Source organism: Mustela nivalis (assembly GCF_964662115.1).
Source record: "Mustela nivalis genome assembly, chromosome: 1".
Lineage (NCBI taxonomy): Eukaryota > Metazoa > Chordata > Mammalia > Carnivora > Mustelidae > Mustela > Mustela nivalis.
The window spans coordinates 44,575,487-44,603,220 of NC_139020.1; the positions used below are offsets into that span (position 1 = coordinate 44,575,487).

Sequence of the window (27,734 nt, forward strand, 5' to 3'; positions counted from 1 at the left end):
ACAAAAGTGCTCTGGGACTTAAACTATTACAGAAGAACTCTTTCAGCTTATTCCCGCATAGTAAGCGGTGTGTAGTAAGCTGCTTCATTTCCCGGCTCTGCTATTATTATCCTGATTCCTCAGGGGAAAGCTTAAGTGTCTTAGATTCTCAAATGAGGGGGAAAAACCTAAGTCTGTTATCTGCTTCAAATAAGTAGAAATAATTATGAGGCTTCTCTGACCAGATATAATTTTTTCCTTGGAGAATAAAGCAAGGCCCTTTGCAACAGCCATTATTAATGACACTGATATAATTACTATTTGAAAAAAGGAAATCTGCCCAGGAAAATCAATTATAAACCACCAAATGTTCCTTGGACTTTTCAGAGAGGTTCTCTGCCTATTGTCCCTCATGACCTCTCCATTAAGAGAATGGCTGGCTCTACTCCTAATGGTTGCCTTCAATTATTTACAGGGGATTTCTAAGCTTTGGTATTTCATATTAAAATGGCCTGAAGAGCATTTCCTGATTGTCTTTTTTGCAGAACAGAGAAGTCACTCTGGGGAAAGCAGTAATCCAGATGGTTTTGTTCTAAAAAAGATGACTCGGAACCCTCTCCAATTAGCACTGCTTGTCGTGCGAACATTGGTTCTCATAAAATGAAGCAAACAATGTATGATGATGTTACTGTCACTGAAAAGTTACAGGAACAATGGTTAAAATAGTCTTTAGGAGTAGTTACCTGTAATCTATGTGTGTCAGCGTTTTTGTGTGTCAGCATTTATCAACTCTGTTTTTAACTGGTCACACTGAACCAGTCTCAGCATCAGCTCAGTGTCCCATTTCCATCACATCTCCCAGGGCGACTGGTGGGTTGTAATTCTGTTTTGCCTATCCTTTGCCACCTTGAAGTTTGTAAAATTAAGGCACAATTTGCAACAAAGACAAACTGTAAAAAGTGATATAAAATACATCCTTGTCATGCTACATTTGAGATCAAGATATGACTTTGTGAAAGGGCCAAAGAAACTTGAACTCCTTCCTTTGTAATGATCACCAACTTGATCATATATACATCTTTCAATTACAAATCCTACCATGTTTTTTGATAAAGCTTTTTGACAAAGGCTATAGACAGGAAGTATTTTTTATTTGTTTGTTTTATTAGATGAACTTATTAAGGAAGTGGTCTTTTGATTGAATAAGATCTGGGACTTGTAGGAAATTCATTTAAGGTGTTTATTTGTAGCAGACCACAAAAAGACATTTCAAAAGACATTCACATATAGTCTCTGATCTCTATCCCTTGTTAAATTAGATGATCGGAAACAAAGTGTCTGCAACGCAATATATAAGCCCATATTCTGCCTTCAAAACAACATTGGTTGACATTATTTTCTACTGATTTATTCAATAGCCTTTATTTTTTAAAGCACTCATATATTTTTACTTGAGTAATATTTGAGGAAAAATATAATTTTCTAACTTTAGTTTTACCTTGTTTATTGTTAAAAAATAAATCTATTTCTCAATTTCACTTAATTGCACAACTTTTGAATCCAATTTTTGGCCCAAGTATTGTAATCTGCAGAATACAGAAATCAAAAATACCCACTCCTTTTTTATTCTTACAAATGAGCATTTTACCCTGTATCAATATTTTGTTTCAATAAAGGACAATGTGACAAGCAAAGATAGAAAATGGAAAAAAGGAACTAAAATATATTGTATGCCCCTGAGCTAACACATTTTTGCAACCTGTCTGACAGCAAATCCAGAATTTCTTCTTTCACGCCATGCTGTACCCTGAACATTAAATCCAAGAATCTTTTGCAGCTAAAGTTACATTAGAATTTAGAGTCAAGTGATTTTCTGTAATAAAAATCCTTTGTGGATACAACTTTAAATAATTAAAGAGATAAAACATTTTCGTTTTTGGCTTAGGTACCAGCCCACAACTTAATATTAACAACTGTGGCAAAATGGGGAGACAAAAGCCTTCTAGGCAAAAAGAACACTTTTGTGAAAACCCAAGACAGAAAAGAAACCCAAGGAAGTTGTCACGTTCCAGGAAGAGACAGTTCACTAAGCTTGAATACAGAAAGGGGGGAAGAGGAGTCGGACTGCAGCAGTGCAGAAGCTAGCCCCTCCCCCGGGCCCTCTTCTCCTTCCTTTCTTCCTCTCTTCCTTTCCTCATTCAACAAATATCTATCAAACATTGACATGTGGTGCTGTTTAGCACTGCAGATTCAGGTTAAGGATGATATTAAATATTTTAAGTAGTGGGGTGCCTAGTTGGCTCAGAGGGTTAAAGCCTCTACCTTCGGCTCAGATCTTGATCCCAGGGTCCTGGGATCAAGCCCCACATCGAGCTCTCTGCTCGGCAGGGAGCCTGCTTCCTCCTCTCTCTCTCTCTGCCTGCCTCTCTGCCTACTTGTGACTTCTATCTGTCAAATAAATAAATAAAATCTTTTTTTAAAATAAAATAAATAAATATTTTAAGTGGTGCTTTATTATATTTGGTTAAATATGCTTAAGATATAATAAACTGTCATTAGAAATATCATGTCTTTCACATTTATAGAATATCTTTATGTCTTTCATTAATACCATTTAAACTTTCCATTATTTTTACCCAATCCATCACTCAGGAAGTTAATTATTTTATACATCTCATCCATTTAATTTCCTTTTTAAATGCCCAAATCAAAAAAGGTGTTTATAAATGTCTTTCTTTTAAGCATTTGCAATTACAATAGTACTTTTGATTCATAAATTTAATTTCCCAAAATATTCAGTTTGGGATGAATCCGAGCAAAATATTGCATTATTTCAAAATAGAAAACATTTCAAGAAATGTAGATCTATGATCAGATGTGTATCTTAAAATCAATTATAATTCCCATATATTTTTCATTACAATTTTATTTTATTTTAAACATATGTCAGTTGCCAAGTAAGGAAGATTTTTGCAGGGACAAAAGGGAATTGCAAGTTACCGTAGACCTTTCTATGACCCTGCTTGTCTCCATGTGTTAGATTGTGAGTCATCTTGAAATCATGTCTGATGCAACTTTGCATCTCCGGCATCTAGTACTTGGCCAAATATAATGTAATGATTCAATAAAAGTTTAGATGTAAGTGATTGTATGAAGAAATGGTTTGTTACTCATAAACTCCTACTTTCTTTTCTGCTATGTTTTTGGGGATTCTATTGAAAAAAGGCTTTATATCAGTCTCGGGAGAAAGTGACTTACTATTTTCTAGAATGATGGCAGACTAAGTATTCCTAAAGAATCTTCTTGGCAAAATAAGTAGGTATATAATAAAGCGTACTCTCAATGTTTATTTTGGTCTCACAAAAGCTAAAGGAAAAATTCAAGTATTTGTTTTTTCCTGTCCAAAATAGTAATAATAATAACAATAATTATAGTCTGAGAGTGCAGGAGAAACACACTGTCAGTCTGGTATGATGGGCTTTCTCAGAAGATTTCTCAGTATTCTGAAAGCACCATTATAAAAATTAGAGTATTAGGCCAACAGCTAAGAGGGGGCACTCATTCTGGGTTTCCTGTGCTGAGCCAAGATGCTCAAGGAAAACTGAAGTGGCACCATTTCATCAGCAGCCCCCTGCGACTCATAGACATACAAGAAAATCCTCTCTGGAGAAAATGTAGGACTCAATGACACCACAGACTATGATGAGGCAATAATATCATAATCAAAGAACACCAAGCACAAGAGAAAGCAAGAAGACATGAATGAGTCATCAGAAACAGTCAGCAACAGATTTAGAATCCCACAGATTAAATATGATAAAGAATCATACATAGAATAGTTATATATAGAACAAAAGCAATCTTGAAAATGAGAGATGAGAAGAATAGATTAAGGGAAAAGGGAACTTCTAAAATGAAAATATGTGACTATAGTAAAAAGATGCTCAACCAATGGATTAAACATTTATTCATTTATGTATAAATTATATATATATCTATGTATATAAGATGCATATATATATATATATATGCATATATAAAATTTATATATATACATAAACAATAATAAGAGGAGACATTTAGGAAATTTGAAGATGTATCTGAAAATGTTGTTCAGAACTCAGCCCAAAGAGACAAGTTAAAGGAAATTTTATAAAAGAAAAAGAAATGTGAAAAATAGAATAACAAAATCAAATATACACTGAACTGGATTCTAAGAAAGAAAAAACAAAAGGAATGGAGAGCATGCAGTACTTACACTCATAAGAACTACGAATTTTCTAGAACTGGTGGATCCACAAAGTCAAACATATTTAAAATAGGAAAAATAACTCATGTTAGAGTTAGGAACTTTTTAGTACAACTGCAGCTTATAAAGAAATAAACTAAGAGGACAATTTTTAAATTAGTGAGGCTTATCTGTTATTCTGTTGACAAAAGGATGACAGAATTAAAGCACATTTCTTAGCACAACAGAAAACAAGATCGAAGAATATTACCTTCAGATTTTTGATCAAGACCATTCATCAACCCAGAATCATCTATTGAACAAGGATAAAATAAAGACATTTAGAGATAAACAGAGTTTGTCATCAGAAGACCTACCATGGGGGTGCCTGGGTGGCTCAATCATTAAGCCACTGGCTCAATCATTAAGCCACTGCCTTCAATCATCAGGTCATGATCCCATGCTCAGCAGGGAGCCTGCTTCTCCCTCTCCTACTCCCCTTGCTTGTGTTCCCTCTCTTACTGTGTCTCTCTCCGATGTCAAATAAATAAATAAAATCTTTTAAAAAAAGAAAAATAAGGTCTACTATGTAGGAACGCCTAAAGGGTGGCTTCAGTAAGAAGGAAAATTATTCCAGAAGGAGAGTATAAGAAGCCTGGGTGGCTCAAGTCATTAAGCAACTGGAGGTTATGATCTCAGCGTCCTGGGATGGAGCCCCACATTGGCTCTTTTCTCAGTGGGAAGCCTGCTTCTCCCTCTTGCTCTGTTGCTTCCCCAGCTTGTGCTCTCTTGCTTTCTCTCTCAAATAAATAAGTAAAGTCTTTGAAAAAAATTTAGATATTCAGCTTTAAATAGAAGCCATTTTACCAAACTTTCAAGGAACACATCATTCCAAACATATGCAAACACTTTCAAAGAACAGGAAAAAAGAGGGAATTCTGTGAAACACACACTATATGACCAGAATAACCCTAGCTCAAGGAACCATAGGAGAAATAATTACAGGCAAATCTCAGAAACAAAATTACAAAATTCTAAACTAAATACCAGCCAACAAATCAAACATTATTAAAAAAAAAAAAAAGCAAACCAAAAAAAAAAAAAAGAGTAGGTTTATTTCAATAACGCATGAGAGTTTTAGCAGAAAATAATTTATAAATATAATTTTTGTTAGGAGATTAAAGGAGGAAGTTCTCAATAGATACAGAAAGGCATTTGATATCTAATACCTATTCTTGAGTGGAATTCTTAGAAAACTAGGAACATAAGATAACTTCTTTAAGGTAATTAAAACCAAGAAAATATCCTTCTTAGGGAGGAAATATTAAAGTAAATCTAAAAATAGGAACTATATGAAAATGCTTATTATCATTGTTTCTACTAAATATTATAGTTTCTATCTATTTCAATTAGATGTAAAGAAATTATATAACATAGTCATATAAGTTGTAAAAGGAAAACTCACATCTCAGATATGACTTTCTACATAGAAATTTTCACCAAATTTATATACAAGATGTTTAAAAAATTTGTATCAAAGCAGCTGGTTATAAAAGTTTAATTGTATTTCTGCTTACCAGCAACAAACAGCAAATGTAATTTTTAAAGAAATTACATTTGCAATAGCAACATAATCTGTGAAGTATTGGGGAATAAACCTAAAACATATCTCAACAAATGCAAAACAATTATAAAACTTTATAACAAGACATTTAAAAACACTCAAGTAAATGGAGAGTTTGCATTCATGGATCAGTGAAACTGTCTTAGAAAGAGGTCATTTTTCCCTCAAATGATATGTAGACTCAATTCAATTCTAACAAAAAGTCTCACGTCTTTTTGTAGAAATTGACAAACTGACTATAAAATTAACATGGCAATGAAAATAAAAGAGGGACAATGAGGGGCACCTAGGTAGCTCAGTCAGGTCAGTGTATGACTCTTAATTTTGGCTCAGGTCTTGATCTCAACGTGGTAAGTCTGAGCCCTGGGTTGGGCTCCCGGCTAGGCATGAAGGGACAATGATTGAATAAGACATTGCTTATGAAAATAAGTCAGGACTACCTTCCTTCACAGATATGTAGAGTTACTCCAAAGTTCAGTCATTAATGATAAGTGATGTTGCTATAGAGTGAGAGAATGTGATGAAAGTATCCTAACAGAGAACCCAGAAGCAGAACTACTATAGTATGGACCTTAAGCATATGACACAGGTGACGCTGCATATCATTAGGGAAAGAATAGCTTATTTATTATATGATGCTAGGCAATCTATATTGGAAGAAAAAAAGAAAGAAACAAACTAGATACATCAAACCACTTACAAAAATTAAGTCCAGATATTCTAAGGACATAAATGTGATAAGAAAATACTTTTTAAAAAGATTTTATTTATTAATTTTAGAGAGGAAAAAAAGAGAGAGAGAGTGGGGGAGGGGCAGAGGGAGAAGGAGAGAAAAAAATCTCAAGCAGACTCCCCACTGAAAGCAGAGCCAGACACGGGGCTCAAATTCAAGCACTGAGATCACGACATGAGCCAAAATCAAGAGTCAGGTGCTTAACCATCTGAGCCATCCAGATGCCCCAAGAAAAAACTTTTAAAATTGAGTACTTTTAGAATATTTTAGAAGAAAAATATGGAATAATATTTTTATCACTTTGAGTAAGAAAAAGTTTTCATAAATGAAATACAAGTCATTATCATAAAAGACAAATTGATAATTTTAATTAATTTATTTTAAGAATTCTTTCTTTCAAAGACCCAACTAAGATTATAAAAGATAAGCCCAAAGTAGAAGATAAGTGCCATATATCTTGCTAGCAAAGGAATTGTTATCCAAAATACATAAAGGGGCACCTGGGTGGCTCAGTTGGTTAAGCATCGGAGTCTTGATCTCACCTCAGGTCTTAATCTCAGGGTTGTAAGTTCAGACCCTGTACTGGCCATCACAATGGGTGTGGCACTTACTTTAAAAAACAAAAACAAACAAAGAAACAAAACTTAAAGAGATCTTATAAAACAATAAGAAAAAGTACAACCTAATAAAAATAATAACCTATAAAACCTGAAATTGACTAACTAAATAAAATGGATATTATGAGTAAAAAAAAAATCAAGCTATATTAAAAAATATGCATGATTTCATTAATGATAAAGAAAATGTGAATTGAAACCACAATGAGCTAACATTTTATACACACTAGATTAGAAAAATTTAAGAAATCTGATATTTTTAAGAATTGAAGATGATGTGGAACAATAGGAACTCTTATGTTGTTAGAATGGGTATAAATTGATAAATCATTTGGGATAATAAGTTTATAAATTTCTTTATTTTCATCCAATGACTCAGCAATTTCACCGCTATGTATATACCTTAAAAATCTTACATGTGTGATTAAGACAATATCATAGGATGTTTAAAGAAGCATTTTTTTTTTTTTTTGGTTGTGGGGTTTTTTTTTTTTTTAGGTTTTTATTTAAATTCCAATCAGTTAATATACAGTGTAATATTAGTTTCTGGTGTACAATACAGTGATTCAAGAGTCCCATACAACACCAGGTTGTGCATGTATGCATGTATGTGAGATATATAGAGATATATCTTCTTTATCCATATCTTCTTTATCCATCCATCAGTCAAAGATAGATGGATAGATAGATAAATAGATCTCAAATCTTCTTTATCCAGCCATCAGTTGAAGGACACGAGCTGTTTACATGATTTGACTATTTTACATGATTCTGCTATAAAAGATGATATTGTTGGGATGCATGTATCCCTTCAAATTAGTATTTGTGTATTTTGGGAGTAAATACCTAGTACTGCAATTATTGGATGGTGGGATAGTTCTATATTTAACTTTTTGAGGATTCTCCACACTGTTTTCCAGAGTGGCTGCTCCAGTTTGCATTCCCACCAACAGTGGAAAAGGGTTCCTCTTTCTTGTTTTAGGAAGCATTTTTTTTTTTTTCCTTTACTGACTCATCTCTACTTTTTTTTTTTTAAATTTTTTATTTTTTATAAACATATATTTTTATCCCCAGGGGTACAGGTCTGTGAATCACCAGGTTTACACACTTCACAGCACTCACCAAAGCACATACCCTCCCCAATGTCCATAATCCCACCCCCTTCTCCCAAACCCCCTCCCCCCAGCAACCCTCAGTTTGTTTTGTGAGATTAAGAGTCACTTATGATTTGTCTCTCTCCCAATCCCATCTTGTTTCATTTATTCTTCTCCTACCCACTCAAGCCCCCATGTTGCATCAACACTTCCTCATATCAGGGAGATCATATGATAGTTGTCTTTCTCTGCTTGACTTATTTCGCTAAGCATGATACGCTCTAGTTCCATCCATGTTGTCACAAATGGCAAGATTTCATTTCTTTTGATGGCTGCATAGTATTCCATTGTGTATATATACCACATCTTCTTGATCCATTCATCTGTTGATGGACATCTAGGTTCTTTCCATAGTTTGGCTATTGTGGACATTGCTGCTATAAAGATTCGGATGCATGTGACCCTTTGGATCACTACATTTGTATCTTTAGGGTAAATACCCAATAGTGCACTTGCTGGGTCATAGGGCAGTTCTATTTTCAACATTTTGAGGAACCTCCATGCTGTTTTCCAGAGTGGCTGCACCAGCTTGCATTTTCACCAACAGTGTAGGAGGGTTCCCCTTTCTCCACATCCTCGCCAGCATCTAGTCATTTCCTGACTTGTTGATTTTAGCCATTCTGACTGGTGTGAGGTGATATCTCATTGTGGTTTTGATTTGTATTTCCCTGATGCCGAGTGATATGGAGCACTTTTTCATGTGTCTGTTGGCCATCTGGATGTCTTCTTTGCAGAAATGTCTGTTCATGTCCTCTGCCCATTTCTTGATTGGATTATTTGTTCTTTGGGTGTTGAGTTTGCTAAGTTCTTTATAGATTCTGGACACTAGTCCTTTATCTGATATGTCGTTTGCAAATATCTTCTCCCATTCTGTCAGTTGTCTTTTGATTTTGTTAGGAAGCATTTTTAAAGAAATCAATTTCATCAAGAAAGGGACTAAATTATAGTGTAGTGGGACATGAGTAATGTATAGTAGTGAAAATGAATTGACACTCTGTATAAATGTGCTTGAACGTAATGTACAAATGAATGGTATGAACAGTGTAATTTCAATATGTTAAACTTAGAAACAAAATGCAAGTCTCAGAAGACTAGGTATAGTATAACAATATTCACGAAAACTTCAAAGACCTACAAAACTAAATAACGTGGCATTCATGCACTCATACAGGTACGATAATACTTACTTTTTAAGCAAAGATATGCCAGGCAGGCCTTTCTTGACAAATGCAGAACCCTTCTAACACAGTGTTCTCTCTGGGAATCCCGAATGCCTGCCTAAAACTTTCAGAATTGCACTGCCATCTGAGGCAGTTTCTACCCAGTCCTGTTTTCTCAGCTCTCTTTTCAGAGGTGTTCTGAAAGCTGTCCTTGTCTACTTGATCTCTTTTCCATTTTACCTACACTTATATTTCTGTCCATAAATATCTTCAGTTTCAGCTTCATTTTGAAATGATGATGGGGTGATTTGTAATCTGTTCACCAGAAGACCCAAACTTACACAATCACAGAAATTTTTTTAAAAATTTACCTTAACAATATATATTCCTTGGAATACTGTTTATGGGAAAACCTTTGGGAAATGCTATTTTAAGGCAAACTTTATTGCTGCCAAGTGTAGAAATTATAAAAACATAAATGCTTGCTTTAACTCATTCAGACTTTTATAGTAAAAAAATATTTTTAAATGATATATGTATCCCTTTTTCCTGTAATTTTTTTTTCTTTATTTTCAGAAGGAGGGCTATGGAGAAATAATACTCATTTCCACAGTAAATCACTCCCAATATCTTTAATAAATAACTGTTCTTCTGATGTATAGTCTTATTTATTTTGCTGAAGCATGAACTTAAAGCAAGAGTTCTAAGGAAGAAAAACTAAAAGTAAATATTTTTTCTCCATTTTTATTAAATTTTAAATGTTACATAGTTCTATAGCTAAATCAAATTACATAATTTATTATAAAACTCTTATTCAAACTGCTGACAAAACCAACGAAGTAGTTATAACTCACTGAGCATCACAAAATATTCTATACCTCACAAATACCCTATAGTCAGAAACATTTTGACAACCTCATTTTTTTTGTTTCTACGGATGAAAATAGTTCCAATAAACTAATAAAACCGAAATCCCTTTGACTTTTTTTTAGCACTAAAATACAGTTAAATTTTCCCAAAGCACTAGCTACAAATACATAAAGAAGTATAAAACTTCTTATACATTATGACCCAGTATTTCCACTTGGAGAAAAATCCTTAAGATAAAATATATCAATATTTGGAAAGGTCATTCTGTATAAAGATTATATCACCATCACAATTCTGTTTTTTTTTAATGGAACTAATTCAAACACCTAATAAGAATATTATATTAGCTAAAGAAACTATGAATCCCATATGATGAAATTCTAGAATTCAAATGTGGGAAACTATCAGAGCATTAGGTAAATGTATGTAGAGATATAAATAAACTTATAGAAATAGTTTAGAAATAAAATAATTTATAGTTATGTAAGATATGACACATTAATCATATACCTAGAGGTGACCTCATAGGAGTTAAATCACAAATAAACTTTACAAAGTGAGCAACTATAATGTCAACAATATATAAAATATCTTAGGAAATCACTCATTCATTTATCAAAATGGGTTTGATTAAACTCTCAGGAGGCAGACACCTGTATTAGGTATTATAAATATTTGTTGGATTAAACTTCCACTTGCAAAAAAAAATAATCTAATTTAGAATTCATTTTTCAAGTACTTATCAAGACTAGAATATATTTGGTTTCACAATTATGATTGTATTTTTATTTGGAGCAATTAAATAATTCTTTTGGATAGGCATATTGAAATCAAGAAGACTACATTCATTACTTTAGTGATATAAAGTTTAAATGAACCTCTCTTCATAAAGCATTCATTCTGTATTCTTTTTAAAATGCATTTGTCTTAATGGTTTCAAATGTCCTTCCCTGGTACTGTTGTAAGGGAGGCTGAGTTAACAGCCTATTATTATGTACTCCTTACTGAGCTGTTAATAGCTTTACAGTCTTTCAAAGAATACACCTGCTGCTCATAAAAACATTTATGTTGCTACAGAATTTGGCTGTGTTTTAATATCATGTATTTGCAGTGACCTTGTAGAATCCATACTAATCTTATTTTTTAGGGGAACAAACAAAAATAGAAATCTGTCCATTTTTGGGTATCCCAACAGAAAATTAGAAAATAATTTGATCATTGTAAGGGCTTCAATATCTGAAGTTATTTTTCTTAAATGGTTTTAACTCTCTTGGTAATTTTATATACTATTTGAGTTTGTTTAGATTTTCATTCTTGAGATTTTGTTGTCTCAATTTATGTATGTTGAAAAAGACAGGTTTATATTCCTATAAATATCTATATATTTTAATTAGAAATGGGTGACTTAAATACTATTAGAAATATCAAAATTTCCACAGATAATTTTCTTCCTATTTAGTGAATTATGCATCATAACAGTTTTTATCTTAGCATGTTTAGCAACTTTACATTTTAACAAAATGACCATGTATAGACTTAGTTCAGTTTTTGGTTAGCATAATAATGAAGGTCTTTTATTGCTGCCCAGCAACAACATGGCAAATAAATGGAGGTAGTTGGCAGATGTGTAAATCCCTCTCAGCTCCTGAAACATGTCACATTCAAAGATTGTTACATGCAAGTCACAATTTTAAATCCCAGATTGGTGTCATTGTCCCAGCGAAGGTAACATTAACTAGTCAACTGATCATGTCCACAGAAGCAAGTAGCTCACTTGAGGCCCAAGTCACTGACTCAAAGAAAGTATCTGTCAGTTGAAGAAATCTGTAGACATTAACGTTATTCTCACATATAGGTCTTACCTACATACCTAATCGTCTAAGGCCTCAGACACCTGGGCACTTGGCAACTTATCCTACTAACTAACTTGACATTGAATTAAAAAACGAAAATTTCTGTGGTTCTGAGTGATTAATTTACTAACAAAAGCAATTTTCATCCACTAACGTATAATAGAGCTCATTATTAAAATTACGTCTTGGGCACCTGGGTGGCTCAGTCAGAGTGTTTGCCTTCAGTTCAGGTCGTGTCCCTGGGGACCTGGAATGGAGTCCCACATTGAGCTCCCTGCTCAGTGAGGAGTCTGCTTCTCCCTTTGCTCCTCTTCCCTGCTTGTGATCTCTCCCTCTCTCTCTCATGCTCTTTCTCTCTCTCTCTCTCTCTCAAATAAATAAAACTCTTAAGTAAAATAAAATAAAATAAAATAAGATAAAAATGTCCTACTCTAAAAATAAAAAAAGATGTTTCCAGAAACTACATGGACATCTTTTTAGTAACAGCAACAGCAATAATAATCATTCTATCTTACATTTGAAAACGATGTTCCAGTTTAGAAATCGCTTTCATATACATTCTTATTTGATCCATCACAATGAATTTGTGCAATGGGTGGAGCTGAGGGTTTTATGTTCATTTTTTCATCTTATTATACTGTGGCTCAGAAGTATTATGACACACTGAAGGTCATCTGTCCTGTGAGTCACAGAAAGATGGGCTTGTGTCTCTGCATTCTGATCCAGTGCTTTAAACTGTAAGATCACTCAGTTTATCAGTATATATAGAAGATCCTGTTAAAACTGTAACAGAATTAGAAATCCCTACTTAAAGCCTAGAAAAGCTTTTATCTTCTGATTTGTAGCATAGCTGTCCTCCTAAACTTACTACGATGAAGAAATTGAAATGAAAATACAAATAAAAGAATTTAGTTTGGCTAATTCTTTCTAGGTTACCTTCATAGGTGAGTTTAGATACATAATTTCATTGTTGTAATAGAAGAAATAACATTTTCGTTCTTTCAAATGATCCTCTTGGCTTATGCAAAGAGAGAGACTGAATATGTGTCTTGAGCCCACTGGCAGTAATAAATGCCATAAAACAATAATAAATTGTAATCTATCTCAACTTTTGCCAGACTAAGTACTTTGAATTTCAGACGTTCATATACTATGGTTAGGGCTGTAGATTATTTATGATATAGAGAATCTAGATTAACTGTTTTCTGTTTTCTTTACATTTATGTTTGTCAATATATTAATAAAAAGGGAATATAATATCCAACATACTTAATTTATAAAATTCTTAGTGATATGTGGCTATATTATAATACTTGATATTGGAAGCTACACAGGGTAATAAGTAAGACAGAATCCAGAGCTAGACACTCGAGATTCAAATCCCAGCCCTAACACGAAATTCCTGAGTGACCCTGGGCAACTTACAACCTCTCTGTAGGTTTTGTCATTTGTAAAACTTACTTCGTAGAGTAGCTCTGAGGATTTTCTGAGTACTGGGAGTACTTACAGAGCCTGCCACATAGTAAGTACTACCAAAGAGTTAACATTAAGAAAAAAATCTACATTATGCTCTGTTTATATTTTCAGTTGATTTGTTTTGACTAATTTAACCTGTCACTTCAAGCTAAAAATTCATAAATCCTTCCAAAGAAACAGATAATTGAGATATTTCAGTTGGGTAAATTTTGTATGTTATGATAAAATCTTCAAAATGCCATCAGCAAATCTAGTGGCAAAAAATAGGATCAATTAACTACTCCTATAAGATAGGGGACTATGAAACGCAGATTAATGTTCAATCTACTTGTTCCAGTTACCCATTACTGCATAACAAACTGCTCCCAAAATGCAGTCACTTTAAAAATAACAATCTGTAAATATTATATCTCATGCATCTGTGGATCTGGAATTTGAACCAAATACAACAGGGCCAGCCCATCAATGCTGCAGTTTCTGGAACCTCAGCTGAGTGGATAGAAAATAGCCTAGGGCCTGGGAACACTTGGCGACTGGCCTTGCGTCATCTTCTCTTTATCATCTCCTTTCCCTCATTCTCTCTTCCCTCGCACTCCTGCTTTCTCTTCCTCCCCTTACCTCATGACCTCTCTCTCCAAAGGCCCTCCATGCGGTTTTCTTGGGATTTCATGAAGTTCAGAAGTCTAACCCTACTTCCTATACTGCAATGGAGTTCCAAAACAAAGTTGAAAATGGCCAGTTAGAGGCTGAACCAGTTACTGGCAGTTTTATCACTTCTACTTTACTGATCAAATCAGTCATAGGCTAGTCATAGGCTAGACCAGATTCAAGGTGGAGGGGGGCGTTCTGACTTTTCAGTAGGAGGAGTGTGAAAGAGTTTGTAACCATTTTTATTCACCATACTACTTGATTTTAAACCTGCATAATATTACATTATGTGCTTTGCTTCTAATTTATACTAATGTAAAAAAAATATATTTTTCAGTTCTGGGCCAAAGCAAATTTGTTCATTTTGAATATGTATGAAATGCTGAAAATTCAAAGTCTATTTAAATAATTATCTCTAAAAATATTACAGAGCAAAAAAAAAAAAAAAAAAAAAAAAACCATTCATAAAAGTAAAGAAAAAAGAAAGAAAAAAGAGAGAAAACTTCCGCAAAGAAGTTTTTCCAGTTCTTTGAATTTGGACTATATATTGAGTTGTGTCAGTGTATTCATTACAAATAAAAAATAAAATAGCTATACAGATCAAATTATCCAAACTTGGAAATAAGGAGATATCTGCTTGCCCAAGGAAAAAGCATCCATTACTAGCACCACCAACTCTCCCAAGTACAAACTGCATAAATATTTAAAATGCGCAACATCTGTGGCCACAGAACAGTGACAGCTTCACTATGTTGGGATTACTTTTCCTTTTACCCTCAATTTAACTTATTGCTTCATCATATGTAGTTTTCTTTCATTCTAACTTGATTTCAAAACTGGTTTATGCATATGAGTAAATAAATAATATATATCCACCATTTGGTAAAGATAAAGATTAAAATGATGTTACTGGGAAATGAGTTTGCTTTGCCTTCAATTCCTCTACATTTATTTAACACTGTCTGCAGTCATTGATATATTTACAAGTTCCTTTGGTTTGAAATATCCATGTTGGAAATAAAAGAAGAGTGTGTATGTGTGTGTGTGTGTATGTGTGTGTGTATGTGTGTGTGCATGTTTTCTGTGGGAAAGTGTCAACGACAGCAATCTATTTATTGCTATAATATTACTTATTTTCTCTCAGGAATGAAATACTACTTAGTTTTCAGTCACAGTATCTAGATAAACTTACATTTCACTATAAATCTTGAGGCATTCATTTGATGCACATTTTAATATTACCAGTCCTCTGAGGAAATTCAAAATCAATGACAGAGTTAGATCATTAGCTGAGAACATTGCGTTATTTAGAGCATAATGTGATACATTTCAAGTCAAGATGATATCACTTCTAAAGAAAGTTTTAAATCTTTTGGGAGGTGGGACTCTGTTCCTTGAAACTTAAATTACTCTTTGTAGCTTCGTAGATCAATCTTAACAGATATCTTTGTTTTAATTTTGAACAAAACAAATATATCTGTCACCAGATCACATTTAAGACCATAAACAAATATTTAAAAAGTTAAAACTTTCATCATGGTGACAAAAGCTATTTAAATGGAAAAGATAAAAATGAAAAATAAATCTGCAGAAGGTGCTTCTTTCTTATTCCAAGTGAGGTTAAGGAATTCTCATGCTTGTATATTTAAATGACTTTCTGCTTTCTTTTCAATGGGAGAAGCAGCCCTTATATCACGTTTTGTGTCCAATTTGGACAAATGCAAGACTTTACCTGCTACTTACAAATGATACTGTTTCCAGTGGAGGATTTTGTACAAACTATTTTTTTGTTTTGTTTTGTTTTCTTATTTTACAAGCATTCTCCTCTAGTGAATTCTACCCATTTTAACTTTCTTGTTTACTTCCATTCTATTGGAAAATCTAGCAACCATCAGTTGGTTTTAGAGGCTAGTCACCTTCATTTGCTCTAGTTATCTCATTTTCAAAAATTTGTCTTTTGCTATCCTTTATTTTTCTTATCTATTATGTATTTCAGTTAGCACTATTGTGAAAAATCTGCTTTATATTTTTGCTTTTTAAAAAACAGATTCTCTTTTCTAGTTTTGTTATTTTTTAAATTCACATTGCAGTTAGGTAGAATTAATCAAGGCACCATGCATGACTTGCCTTTCTAGTTTTATCCCACTGCATTCATCCGTATTGTCCTAATAATTTAACTTTGAAAACATTCAGTTTGAGATTTAGAACACCAATTATATTTGAAGAGGTCAACATGTGTGTATTAATGTTTCCAAAGATATTTAGTGTTCTTTTTCTCTCTAGGTGTCATTTATTACTAACTTATCCTAATTTTATTTTCAAAGTTGTTTTTAACCAGCTTTTAGGTAGCTGTTTTAATACTAGGTCTAAACTACAGACTTAAGGAATTTGGAAATTTTTCTAAAAATGTTTAGTTTAACTATAATCCTTAAATACTCTTCTGATTATGATTTTTCCTTCTCATTTCCTCCCTTTAGTTAAAATAGTCTTATTTTACTTTTATTTTTTTATTTTATTTATTCAATACTCTAACAAATGATTTTTAATGTCTTATTACATATATTTCCTCCTTTTTCTATCTGTATATGCATTATTATAACCAAATTTACATCTTTTAAAACTCATACAAAATTATCAAAAGCATTAAGAATTAATTGCAAATTTAAAAATATCTATAATATACTTTTAAAAAAATCATTAAGAACTTTTGAGTGGGAGGACTTTGTTCAGGGACAGCTATCAAGTCTTAAACATTTAATTTTTGCTTGAATACCATTATAAATATTTATAGAGTTATAGAGCACAAAAGAAAAGCCTATATCTTATCTGTACGAAGGTAGGTTACATGAAGACAGATGGGAACATTAAAACTGAATAAATATTAAGATATGTATAAACAGATATTTCAACAAAATCTTAGGTTTTTATAAGCATACAGTTTTTGCAAAATATATTTTGGTAAGTAGAATCTTGGATGTTCTCCACAATGTTCCTTAAAAAAACAAGCCAGCTATACTGACGTAATATTATTACATTTCCATTGTGGAAGTACTATAAGCCTGCAAAACAATTTTTCTCATCTGTCATTTGAATTGTCATTAACTTGTGCAAGCTGATTATAAATTGTTATACCAATAGATAAAATTTTAAATCTAAACTTACAGAGCAATAATTCATTAATTTCTCTATTCAATCATTTGGCTAATATGAGAGCCTATAATATTCTAGGTATATTAAGCAATGGGAATATAAAGGCTAAAAGGAAAACAAAACAAAAACAAAATTTCTTTAAAGACCCCACATCAGCATCTGCAGAATTACCTTAAGGCACAAACCTATCATTGCCCCAAATTAAATGTACCACCTCCCGATAATAGTCCTAAAATAAAGAAATTGTGCTATACTACACATCTGCTGAAGCCTGTAAAAAGGTTTTACACATTATTTTGCTTTATCCTTACAACAAGCTTGGCCCTTTGAGGTGATATAACCTTCCCAAGTTTCACAGATGAACTGGCTATAAGTAGAATCCCACTGGTCTCATCCTAGGACCAGTATTTTCTAAACATCACACTATAACTGTTTAACCATTTCTCCTAATAGTATATTTAGCTACTCTTTCAAGCAGTTAATTATCTACATATAAGTTTTCTGATAATCAATTTTAAATGTTTAATTCCAGGTCAATATTCTATCATCAGGTGTCCATTTGTGCCATCTCCTACTATTGCTTAACATTTAATGTTCAAGGAATACATTTAATTTTCACTAGAGGTAAAACACGATACATATTGGTAAGAATATGAGAAAAAATCATGAATGCATTTCAAAGTGATTTGGGGTTACCTCCTATTTTGGACCACTGGGGCTAATCAAGAGTTGATTGTTGTAAATTATAGCCGTGGTAAGCTAAATGATACTTCTAAAGTGCTGTCAGAAAGTAGTTGTGTGCTTAGAATACTGGCTTCTACATTTTTCTTACATATGCATCATTAGTAATTTTGTTATAGCAGTGGCCAGTTTTTACCTAACAAAACATGTCAGAACACTCTACCCACTAGTGTAGAACATCCTATCAACAAGCTTGATAACCCCTTCATCTTCCAAATTACAATTCTGTCTTATGTACTTCAATAAACGTGAGAAAAGAATAATCATTCTAGCTTCTTTGTGTCTCTGGGGCCCATCACCTTTGTTGAGCACCAGGCCCATCTCCCCAGCTGGTGGGGTTAGCTTTGATCTGCTCACAGGAGAATCAGTGTGAGCTAGAAGCCATCCCTTGCTGCACTCCTACTTGGAAGCAAAAGTTTCAGCATCCAGTTCCCAATGATATGTGAGCAGAACTATATCAGATGCCCTCTGTGTTAAACAATTTAGGTATTCTGCGGATATCAATCACTAGACGTATATTAAACTCTAACTATGCATCCAACCCTACTTTGCTTTTTTGGTTTTGGTTTATTGAAGAAAATACAGACCACATGTCTGAAGAAATTGCCGTCTGCTTGGAGATATGTATGGACACACACTGAAATAACTAGAAGAAGGGACCAGGTTGTATAAAATTATTTCATGATTCTTTGAATCATTCTTTGAAAATCATGCACAAAATTAAAAAAAAATTAAAAACCTCCCCAACTCACCTCCAAAATTTATTCATTTGAAAATTTAAAATATAATATTAAATATCACCTATTAAAGGGTAACAAACTTAAATTATAAATTATTTTAAAATAAAAGACATTGAGATACACATACATTCAAACCTTTGTGATATGACCAATACAGGAAAAAAAAAAAAAGAAGGCATTAACAAGTTTAAGATTTTTAAACAGTAATTAAATGGATTCAATAAAATGTGTTTAATTTAAAAAAATCAAAACCAAGTTCTTAAAAGACTGAGTTCCTTTTAAAAAATGAAATCTTTCTAAAATTCAAAGCTAAGTTCTCAAAATAAACAAGCTTGCCAACGTGGTGGAAAATGTTACTTATGAAAGAGATTTTTAATGATGAGACAAGACTAGATATAAATTTATAACAATAAATGTAAAACAAATTTAATAGATAATTTTCTCTTAATTACCAAAAGTAAACTAGAAGACAATCAGAATGTAGGATAAAATAAGTTTTAAAAGATGGTTAATATCTACTCCCAAGATGGTCCATTTCAATTAAATTTTCAAGAAATAGATAATTCCCATGTTATATAAATTTTTCCAGAATATTACTAAGGGGAAAGTTTCATAACATTCTCTAAATATAATCTAATCCAAATATCACAACCAGAGACTGATAATAAAAATGGGAAAATATAAGAAAACTCTAGGCCAAGATCACCTATAAACATAGGTTTAAACATTCTAGCTGAAATATTACCAAATTGCAACCAAAATTGCAATAAAAATTTTGTGAACAAAAATTTACTAGTAGAATTTATCTTAGGAATGCAAAGATAGTTCTTCATAAGTGAAAGGTGAAAAAACATATAATAAACTTGGAAAATACAGATAAATTTTTTGTAACATTCAGAACCCATATCACATTTTAAAAACATAATACAAATGCAATTACAGTATAAGAAAAAGGAAGAAAAGTCCTTAACTGGTTATCAACAGAAACCTAAGTCAGATGTGATTATGTTTAACAGTTGCACATTAATAGCCATTCCATCATAGAAAAAAGGAAAATAAAGTTCCTGTTTTTACTTCTATTATGCAATATTCTGCTAAAATCTTAGCATTACAATAAGAGAAGAAACGTAAGAAATTTTCCTTTTGGTTTCTGCAATAAAATGTTATGGATTTATTCATACAGGTTTTGCATAATTTTATCATATACTCAAGTATCATAAGGTTTTTGTTGACATAGTAACTGGAATATTTAAAGTAGAATTTTAATTGGTCACTACTAGTATATAGGAAAACCACTGATAATTGTATGTTGGTTACCTAGCTGACTTTGCTTATTAGTTGTGAATCTTTTCAGTTAATTCTCTAGGGAGTTCTGGGTAGAAAATCATACATGGCAGATAGAAAATGAGGTTTATTAGTTAAATCATTACAAAAGACAGTTCCCCCATAGTAAGGAAAAAATACTGGTTTCAGTTTTCAATAAGATAATTAAGTTATGTTTTAGGAAGAACCTTTCTGTATACCTTAAGGTTTGGTTAGAGTCAAGTAAGATTATTTCTCTTTAAATATTTCTTAAGGGGCACCTGGTGGTTCAGTCAAACATCTGCCTTGGGCTCATATCATGATCCCAGGGTTCTGGGATTGAGCCCCAGATCTCCTGGCTCCTTGCTCAGTGGAGAGTCTGCTTCTCCGCCTCCCTATGCCTGCTGCCCCCCTGCTTGTGCTCTCTCTCTCTGTCAAATAAATATATAAGGTCTTTTTTAAAAATTTAAAAAGAAAGATATCTTTAAAAAGATTAGATCAGCACTTCAGTGAGATAAATTCAGGCAACTAATAAAAGAATAGAGATGGATGAATTTTTTAGTACTATGAGCTCTTTTATGATAATGTCTATTTTACAGGCATGCTAATACTTCAATTTCTATATTTATGCCTACTTCTATAGCACTTGGGAATCCACATTAGCAATCAACAGATTGCATCATCAAAGTGAAGATATGAAGAATCTTAAGAAATCTTTCAGCCAGAGTCTGATATACAAGTACCTGCCTCCATGTAGTGCTCATTCATATAGGGACCTGTGAAATCAAATCCACCAGATTCAGTAGCTCTTTCCTTTGGGAAACAAGCATCACACCCTGAGCAGATCTAGTACTCAAGCTTTCCTTCTAAGGTCATGTGAAAGAACTTTCTTTTAATCAAGTAAAGTATTTTCAGGATTTGCTAATATCGTTGTTTAGGCAAAAAGATTCTTTGATAACCATTCAAACTTTGCTTTTAGGCCACACAATTCTTGATTTATCAGGAAAAAAAAAAAATCTTTCCGCAGATAGTAAGTCATGTTCCGAATGTGGTTTTAATCTGTTTAGTTTTGAGAGGATTATTGCGGAGATGTGTCGCATGGGCTTCTATCATGTATTGTTTAAAGAATGTGTGTTTGCCTCTGGGACTGAGAGGCAGGGTAAGAAAAACAAACATAGAAATGGAGAAAGACAAAGGATTAAAAAATGACTTAGGTAATCCCTAACAGAGGCGTTAAAAATCCACTTGCAGTACTGTTTTATTTTCTCAGGAATTATAGCTTCAGTCTGCTAGCCAATAGAACAAGAATTTTACCATTGGCTTAGTTAGAACATTGCTAAAATAATAATGATAGCAGTAAATAGTAATAATAATGACTGTGATAGTAAAGTGCTGATTTTTTTGGCCTATTTCTGATCATTTTACACTTGGTATGACTTGAAAGGATAAAAGAAAATCCAGCAGTTCTTTAATCTGTCCTCTTAGTACTGTTCTATGAATAAAGCCATCCAGGTACCTTCATACATCAAAAATTCTAGAAAGATCTCCTGGACCTCATCAAATAAATTGTATTCCCAGCCCTGAACAAGAATAGTTTATGTTCCATGCAAGATTAGATGAGTTATAAGCCCCCTGTATTTCCTGGAATCTGTCTATAGGACCCACTATAAAAAAGAAAAAGAGAATGAAAATAAAGACAGGATGCATGGATGTGTTAACCATAGTAGAAAATAATTTTATCTTTGAAAAAACTAGCTAAAACCTTTATTGTTGAGAATTGTCTCTCTCATTGAGGAGATAAAATATTCTGATGCCACCAAATCATTACTATCTGGATCACAGTTTGTTTTAAATTTGAAGTTATTTCTAGTGGATGATCAAAAATGTAAATGTAAAATGTAAAGACATGACCTTGGCTCAAAGTCTAATTTATTAGTGTATTTGTCCTGGACACATCTGTCTTAATTGGATATAGTGAAAAAGCACATCTTAAATGGGAACTTTTAACTAGTTATGTGACTTTATTTGGTAAGTGACTTATTCTTTTTTTAACCAGTTTCATTGTATGTTAGGTGAGAATAAAAATATCAGTTCTTTTGCTTCACACAGTCTTAAGAGTATTATATAAAGTATGTGTATTGCAAAACATTACATAAATCATGGTTCTCTTATGATTGCTAATCTTTATATATAAATATTTGTAGAAAAAATGTCTACAACAATTTTAATCACACCTATAATCAATTAATTTAAAATTAAATAGTAAAACAAAGACAAAATATCTGGCACAAGTCTCACTGGACCTAAAGATTTTAAGAGAAAGCAAACCAGCTAAATGATGACCACTTTGTGGACCTATTGATTCTACTTCCACTGGTGGGAGTGGTAAACCAACAGTGAGATAAGGAGTGATGAGAATGGGTCACAGTAGAAGAGAGGGGCCTTGTATTTCTGACATAAAAATAATTATAGAATTTAATTGCTTAGTTAGAGCTTTGGTGATTATGTACCATACATCTGTTAGAGTGCCCTAGAACCTCCTTAAATATAGTAGGCATTCAGGGTCTCTGGAATGAATGAATTTGCAATATGAATAAGTCAAAGTCTTCAAGGTGACTTACGAAGATACATAATGTAAGTAGAACCAACACCAAGCCTAAGGCAAGAAAATTCCAACCCAGAATTCTCTACATGCTGCCTTTTGTTGATACAGGCCATCCTACCACTGATTTTAGAAAGATGGAGCCATATGAACTGAGCACCTTAGCCTATTTATTTTCACTGTTATGGTTTTTAGGTTAATGCTAATAGGATCCAGAATCTGGCAAGAACATCCCTTTTAGTTACCTTGAAGAGTTGACATCTACAGAGATAAAGCTAGATTCAGTAGTTTAGGTAAACAAAATGTTGAATGTGACAGTAAAACTAGACTCCCCCAAAGCCTTGATTCTCAGCAGCTCGGAAGGAGCAGTGTCTGAGTCTAAGCTGTAGGACCTAATCATGGAAAAAGAACAGGAGGTGAGGTCAACATCTCTAGAGATCAGGTCATGCACATTATGTTTGACAACGACTCATGTTCACACTATTTCGTTCTGAACTATTTAAAGAATATATATAGATACAAATATATAAAATGGAAATTATATCTATATCTAATTTTTAAATGATATGCATAATGATACATTGAAATACATTATTACTAATTTTTTCCCTCACAATTGGTGCTATTACTCATGCTCATCCAAGGAGAAAGAGTGCAACAAGCAGTTTTACTTTCAGCAGCAAACATTATGCAAAAGGCTGCCTGTGTGCTCAGCCATCAGCATCCACTATCTTATTCATAGTTCAGTGCAACCAGGGGTGTTTTGCTTCACTTTGTGCCACTTATTTACTGCCTGAAAACTTTTCTTGAACCATGAAACTGTACAAGTGACAATATTAGATTTGTCTACCACAAAGAATTAAAAAATCATATAGTTTTGCAAATACTTAGAACTGATTGATAATACACCATAGGAACTTACAGTGTCGTACTTAAAGTGAAACTTGTAGACTTACTTTGTATATTTGAAAAAGATATACTGACAATCAATGAATTAAGCATGAAATGCAGGAAGTTAAAAGACTGAATAATTAACACAAAGAAACTAGAAAGAAGTAAGAAAATTTATAGAAAATTTATAGTAAGAGCAGATATTAAATGTAATAGAAGACAAAGATGCAGTTAGATAAACAAAACCGAAGTTGTTTCAAACCTCTGGAAAGCTTGATCAAGGGGGAAAAAAATACAAAATTAAATAAAATTAAGAACACAAAAAGGATTTCACTACAAATTTAGTGAAGATGAAAAACATCTTTAAGTGTTTTATGAACAACAGGATGGATTACCTAGCAAATTGAACACACGCATGTCATAAAGCCAGCAATTCCACTGTGGTACAAACTCCAGAAAAACTTGCACACATATCCCATTCAAACATGTCCAGAAACCAGCCTGTGAGGAGGAATACATCTAGACATCTAGACAGATGGCTCTGTGGCAAAGGATGGTGACAGCTACTTAGAATTGGAGTTGATATATCAGCAGAAGCAATTAGCCAAAGTTCGGGACTAGAGGGTGCTATGATTGTAATGGATAGTGCTAACTTAGTTTCCCAAGAGGTTGGAAACACCAGCAAGGAGGACTGCTGCACAGTGGAAAGAGGAAACCTTCATGAGTGCTGTTTTCCGAGTCCCTCTCTTTGGTATGCTGAGAAGTGGCAAGATGTTGAGACAACAGTCACCACAGCACGGCTGTGATTCAGGCTGAGGAAGCATGGAAGCACATTTCCTGCTTGAGGATTTGTATTCCAGAGATGGAGCAGCTACAGCTATACTTTTGTATATAACAGCAGAAATGCTAAAAGTTGTTTGCAAAAAGTGTCCTTTCTTCCCTGTAACTTTACTAAGTAAGAAATTACTAGTTAGCTACATTTTGATGAAGGAACAAAGACAGTGTGCCATTGGCGTGCTGCCATTCTAAGAGTAGATTTTTCAAATCTGTATCTTCTCCCTTTAGGATAAGATGAAGTTTATTTTTTCAGGGCTTTAAAACTTCTTTCTCAGTCATCATTTCATATTGTGAACTACCAATCAAAAGACACCCTTACATTGCAAGAAATTCTGTAAAAGGTGGACTATGCTCCTGTATGTGAGATTGAAAATCCAAAAAGTTTGGCAAATTTCTAACCAGAAACAGCATCATCAGAAATAGTGCCCAAGCATTTTTTTTCCCTCCACTATGCAATATGGTGTTAAGCTCCCTAACTGTAAAGTCCTTGATTTATCTCCTTTTAGCGCTTAATTGATTACTACCCTCAATGATTGTACAGACTTTATTTCTTTGGATTTTATGTTAGGTAGGTATATACTTACTTTCTAAACTCAAAATTAGAGATAAATATAAACTGCTGTTTGTCAGTTTTGTCTTTTTTAGTTAAAATGTTGCTATTGTTAACTCATTTTTTTTTCTTTGCACTTTGTGTTCAATAACTAGTTCTATTAGGGGTATAGATGGCAAATTCAATTCCTCAGCTAGACTCAAAAGAACCATGTAGCATATAATGTTCTGACAAATAGGGCCATAAAATTTAAAAATGATCTTTAAGAATAGGATATTTTTCACAAAAGTAGCTTAAGGGAAATGATTTTCATAGTTCTAAATCTTAAAACATCCCCAGCAAATAAATGGAGTTTGACACATTGTACACAGGTGTAGATTTTTATAACTTCGTTTGTTAATCTGGAAGATCTGAACAACAGAGATTTTCAGGGAAAGGCTAAGTGAAATCTTGATGAGAATATTATAGATATAATTTAGGCATCAAATGAGTGGTTCAGTTAATGATCTTGAAAGTCATTTCCCTCCCTGAGAATTTCTATTGTTAGATTTATGAGAATAGTGGAGAATTAACTTAAGGACCTGGTGGCCTACTTTGACTTATGAATTTAGAAGAGTTACTCATACAAATAACTATTTTTTCCTAGATACTCTATTAAAATATCATTATAAAGTTACTGAACAGTAACCCTGTACAAAAACAGTATTGAATTTAATTTGTCTCCACCACCAGCATATTATGGACAGTCTCTTTTATGTGCGGGTTAAATGAACTATCCTGTTCTAAGCTGGTGGGCAAGAGAGTCCCCTTGAAAGACCCCGACTGACCAAATCATGCAGTCAGCTGTGGAAAACCCTTCCAGTTAGTGAGGAGAAGTAGTCTGGCAGTTAACTGCAGGTGACTGGGAACCTAGCCTCCATCCCTGCCTCTAGTTCTGCAGGTGTGGTAGCCTTTCATACCTTTCTGGGACTTTGATGCACCTACATGGGCAGACTGTTTTAAAATCTACCTCACAGGGATGCCTGGGTGGCTCAGTGGGTTAAAATCTACCTCACAATGACTGTGTAACTTGTGCATCTTCAAAAAATAAACTGTGATATCTGGGGGAGGAGTCAGTTCTCCCTTAAGGGAAAATTTTCTTAGTTTTATGTTTCAAGTTGGACTCAACTTGAGTTGTTAACTACTATGGCATCACTGAGTTTTGGAACAAAGCAATTGATTCAGGATAAACTACTTCAAATTTTAAAAAACAATTAATTTATTTTTCCTTTCACCCACAGGTCTACCCACGGATAGCGCCGGCATTTTGGCACTACCTGCGGGTAGAAGTGAGTAGCGGGTACTTGAATTTTCCCACCCTTGCTCCTTGCACTCTGCTGGTGTGGTCTGATCTGATGTGCCCATTTTGTTCCCAGTGCAGCTGCCATTCTGTGTAAACGTGCTCTCACGCCACCACCATTCCTTAGAGTTGGATCAGAAATCCAAATCACCAAAAATCGAAGTGCAAGTTTATATAAGATAATCATCTTTCTTAATAAATTACCAAATCAAGACCATATCATATGCATCATAATGATAAATAAGTGCTAAATTTTGGAAAACCATGCTTACACCTCTCTTTAATCAATATTTTTGACATTCAGAGCATAATTACTCAGCTTAACTTGGGAATGTTTCTAGAAAAAAGTGGAATAACTCTGCTTCATTTCCTTTCTCCTCTTCTCTATTCCCAGGAGCATGAGCAGCTTACCTATTCCTCCACGAGGTCCAAGGCACCCAGTGTCATCATCACAGGTCTCAAGCCAGCCACCAAGTACATATTTCATATCAGAGTGAGGACTGCAACAGGATACAGTGGCTACAGTCAGAAGTTTGAATTTGAAACAGGAGATGAGAGTAAGTTTTACACAAACATATAAAATAAGATGTTAATTTAGTACTACTTCAATCTGACCTGATCGGTAAAAATCTGATGTCCCCAGTTGTGAATAGTTTCATCAAACAGGATTCTGTTCACGTAAATACTCATATTGTCATTTCGGTCAATGTTGCGGTGATATCATTAAATACCTCCATGAAATGCCTTACTCTACCACAATTGTAACGTGGCCCCAATACATCTCTTTATGCAGAATTCATCACTCATGCTATAGCATAGAGTTTCAGTGGGCGGTGTTAGCCTAATTGTTTGCCAGTTTTGGCATCATAATATGATACTAATGAAAACTTGGAAAGGAACAAAGCCATGAGCAAATGATTTTAGCAGTTAGTTCAAAATTGTACAGCTTTGGCTTGTTATCTCAGATCAATAAAAAACAGTAGTCAGGAGAAAAACTCCACTGAAATGTACATTACAAGTTTAAATATAGACACATGGGCTTAATTAGAAACTCAAATTAGTTCCATAGCCTTGATGTGTTGAAAAATCAAAATGGGAGACAAAGGGAATGAGGTATTCCAATGTCATGTAACATAGGCTTTGAAATGTCTTATTTAGTCTAAATCCAGCTCTACTATTGAATTCAATTTTTGCTTTCGTAAAAGTATCTTACTGCTATCTTTGTAAAGATAGTATGTGT

The 27,734-nt window shown here is 33.4% G+C and overlaps 1 protein-coding gene and 1 pseudogene across 3 annotated transcripts in view; one reads left to right on the top strand and one right to left on the bottom strand.

The window, feature by feature from the left end:
* LOC309844750 (ephrin type-A receptor 6) overlaps positions 1-27,734 on the top strand; it is a 519,889-nt gene that overhangs the window by 207,241 nt on the left and 284,914 nt on the right. The window contains exons 6-7 of one of the 2 annotated variants that reach the window (XM_082691954.1): positions 26,436-26,483; positions 26,889-27,051. In XM_082691954.1, the coding sequence (XP_082548080.1) occupies positions 26,436-26,483; positions 26,889-27,051 (211 nt within the window). The remainder of the gene's footprint in view (positions 1-26,435; positions 26,484-26,888; positions 27,052-27,734) is intronic. The other variant, XM_082691955.1, reaches the window with a different exon arrangement.
* The window catches only part of LOC309841038 (ferritin light chain pseudogene), a 28,707-nt pseudogene continuing 28,067 nt past the window's right edge, over positions 27,095-27,734 (bottom strand). Inside the window, exon 3 of the transcript in view lies at positions 27,095-27,164. The product of the transcript in view is annotated as a ferritin light chain pseudogene (transcript). The remainder of the gene's footprint in view (positions 27,165-27,734) is intronic.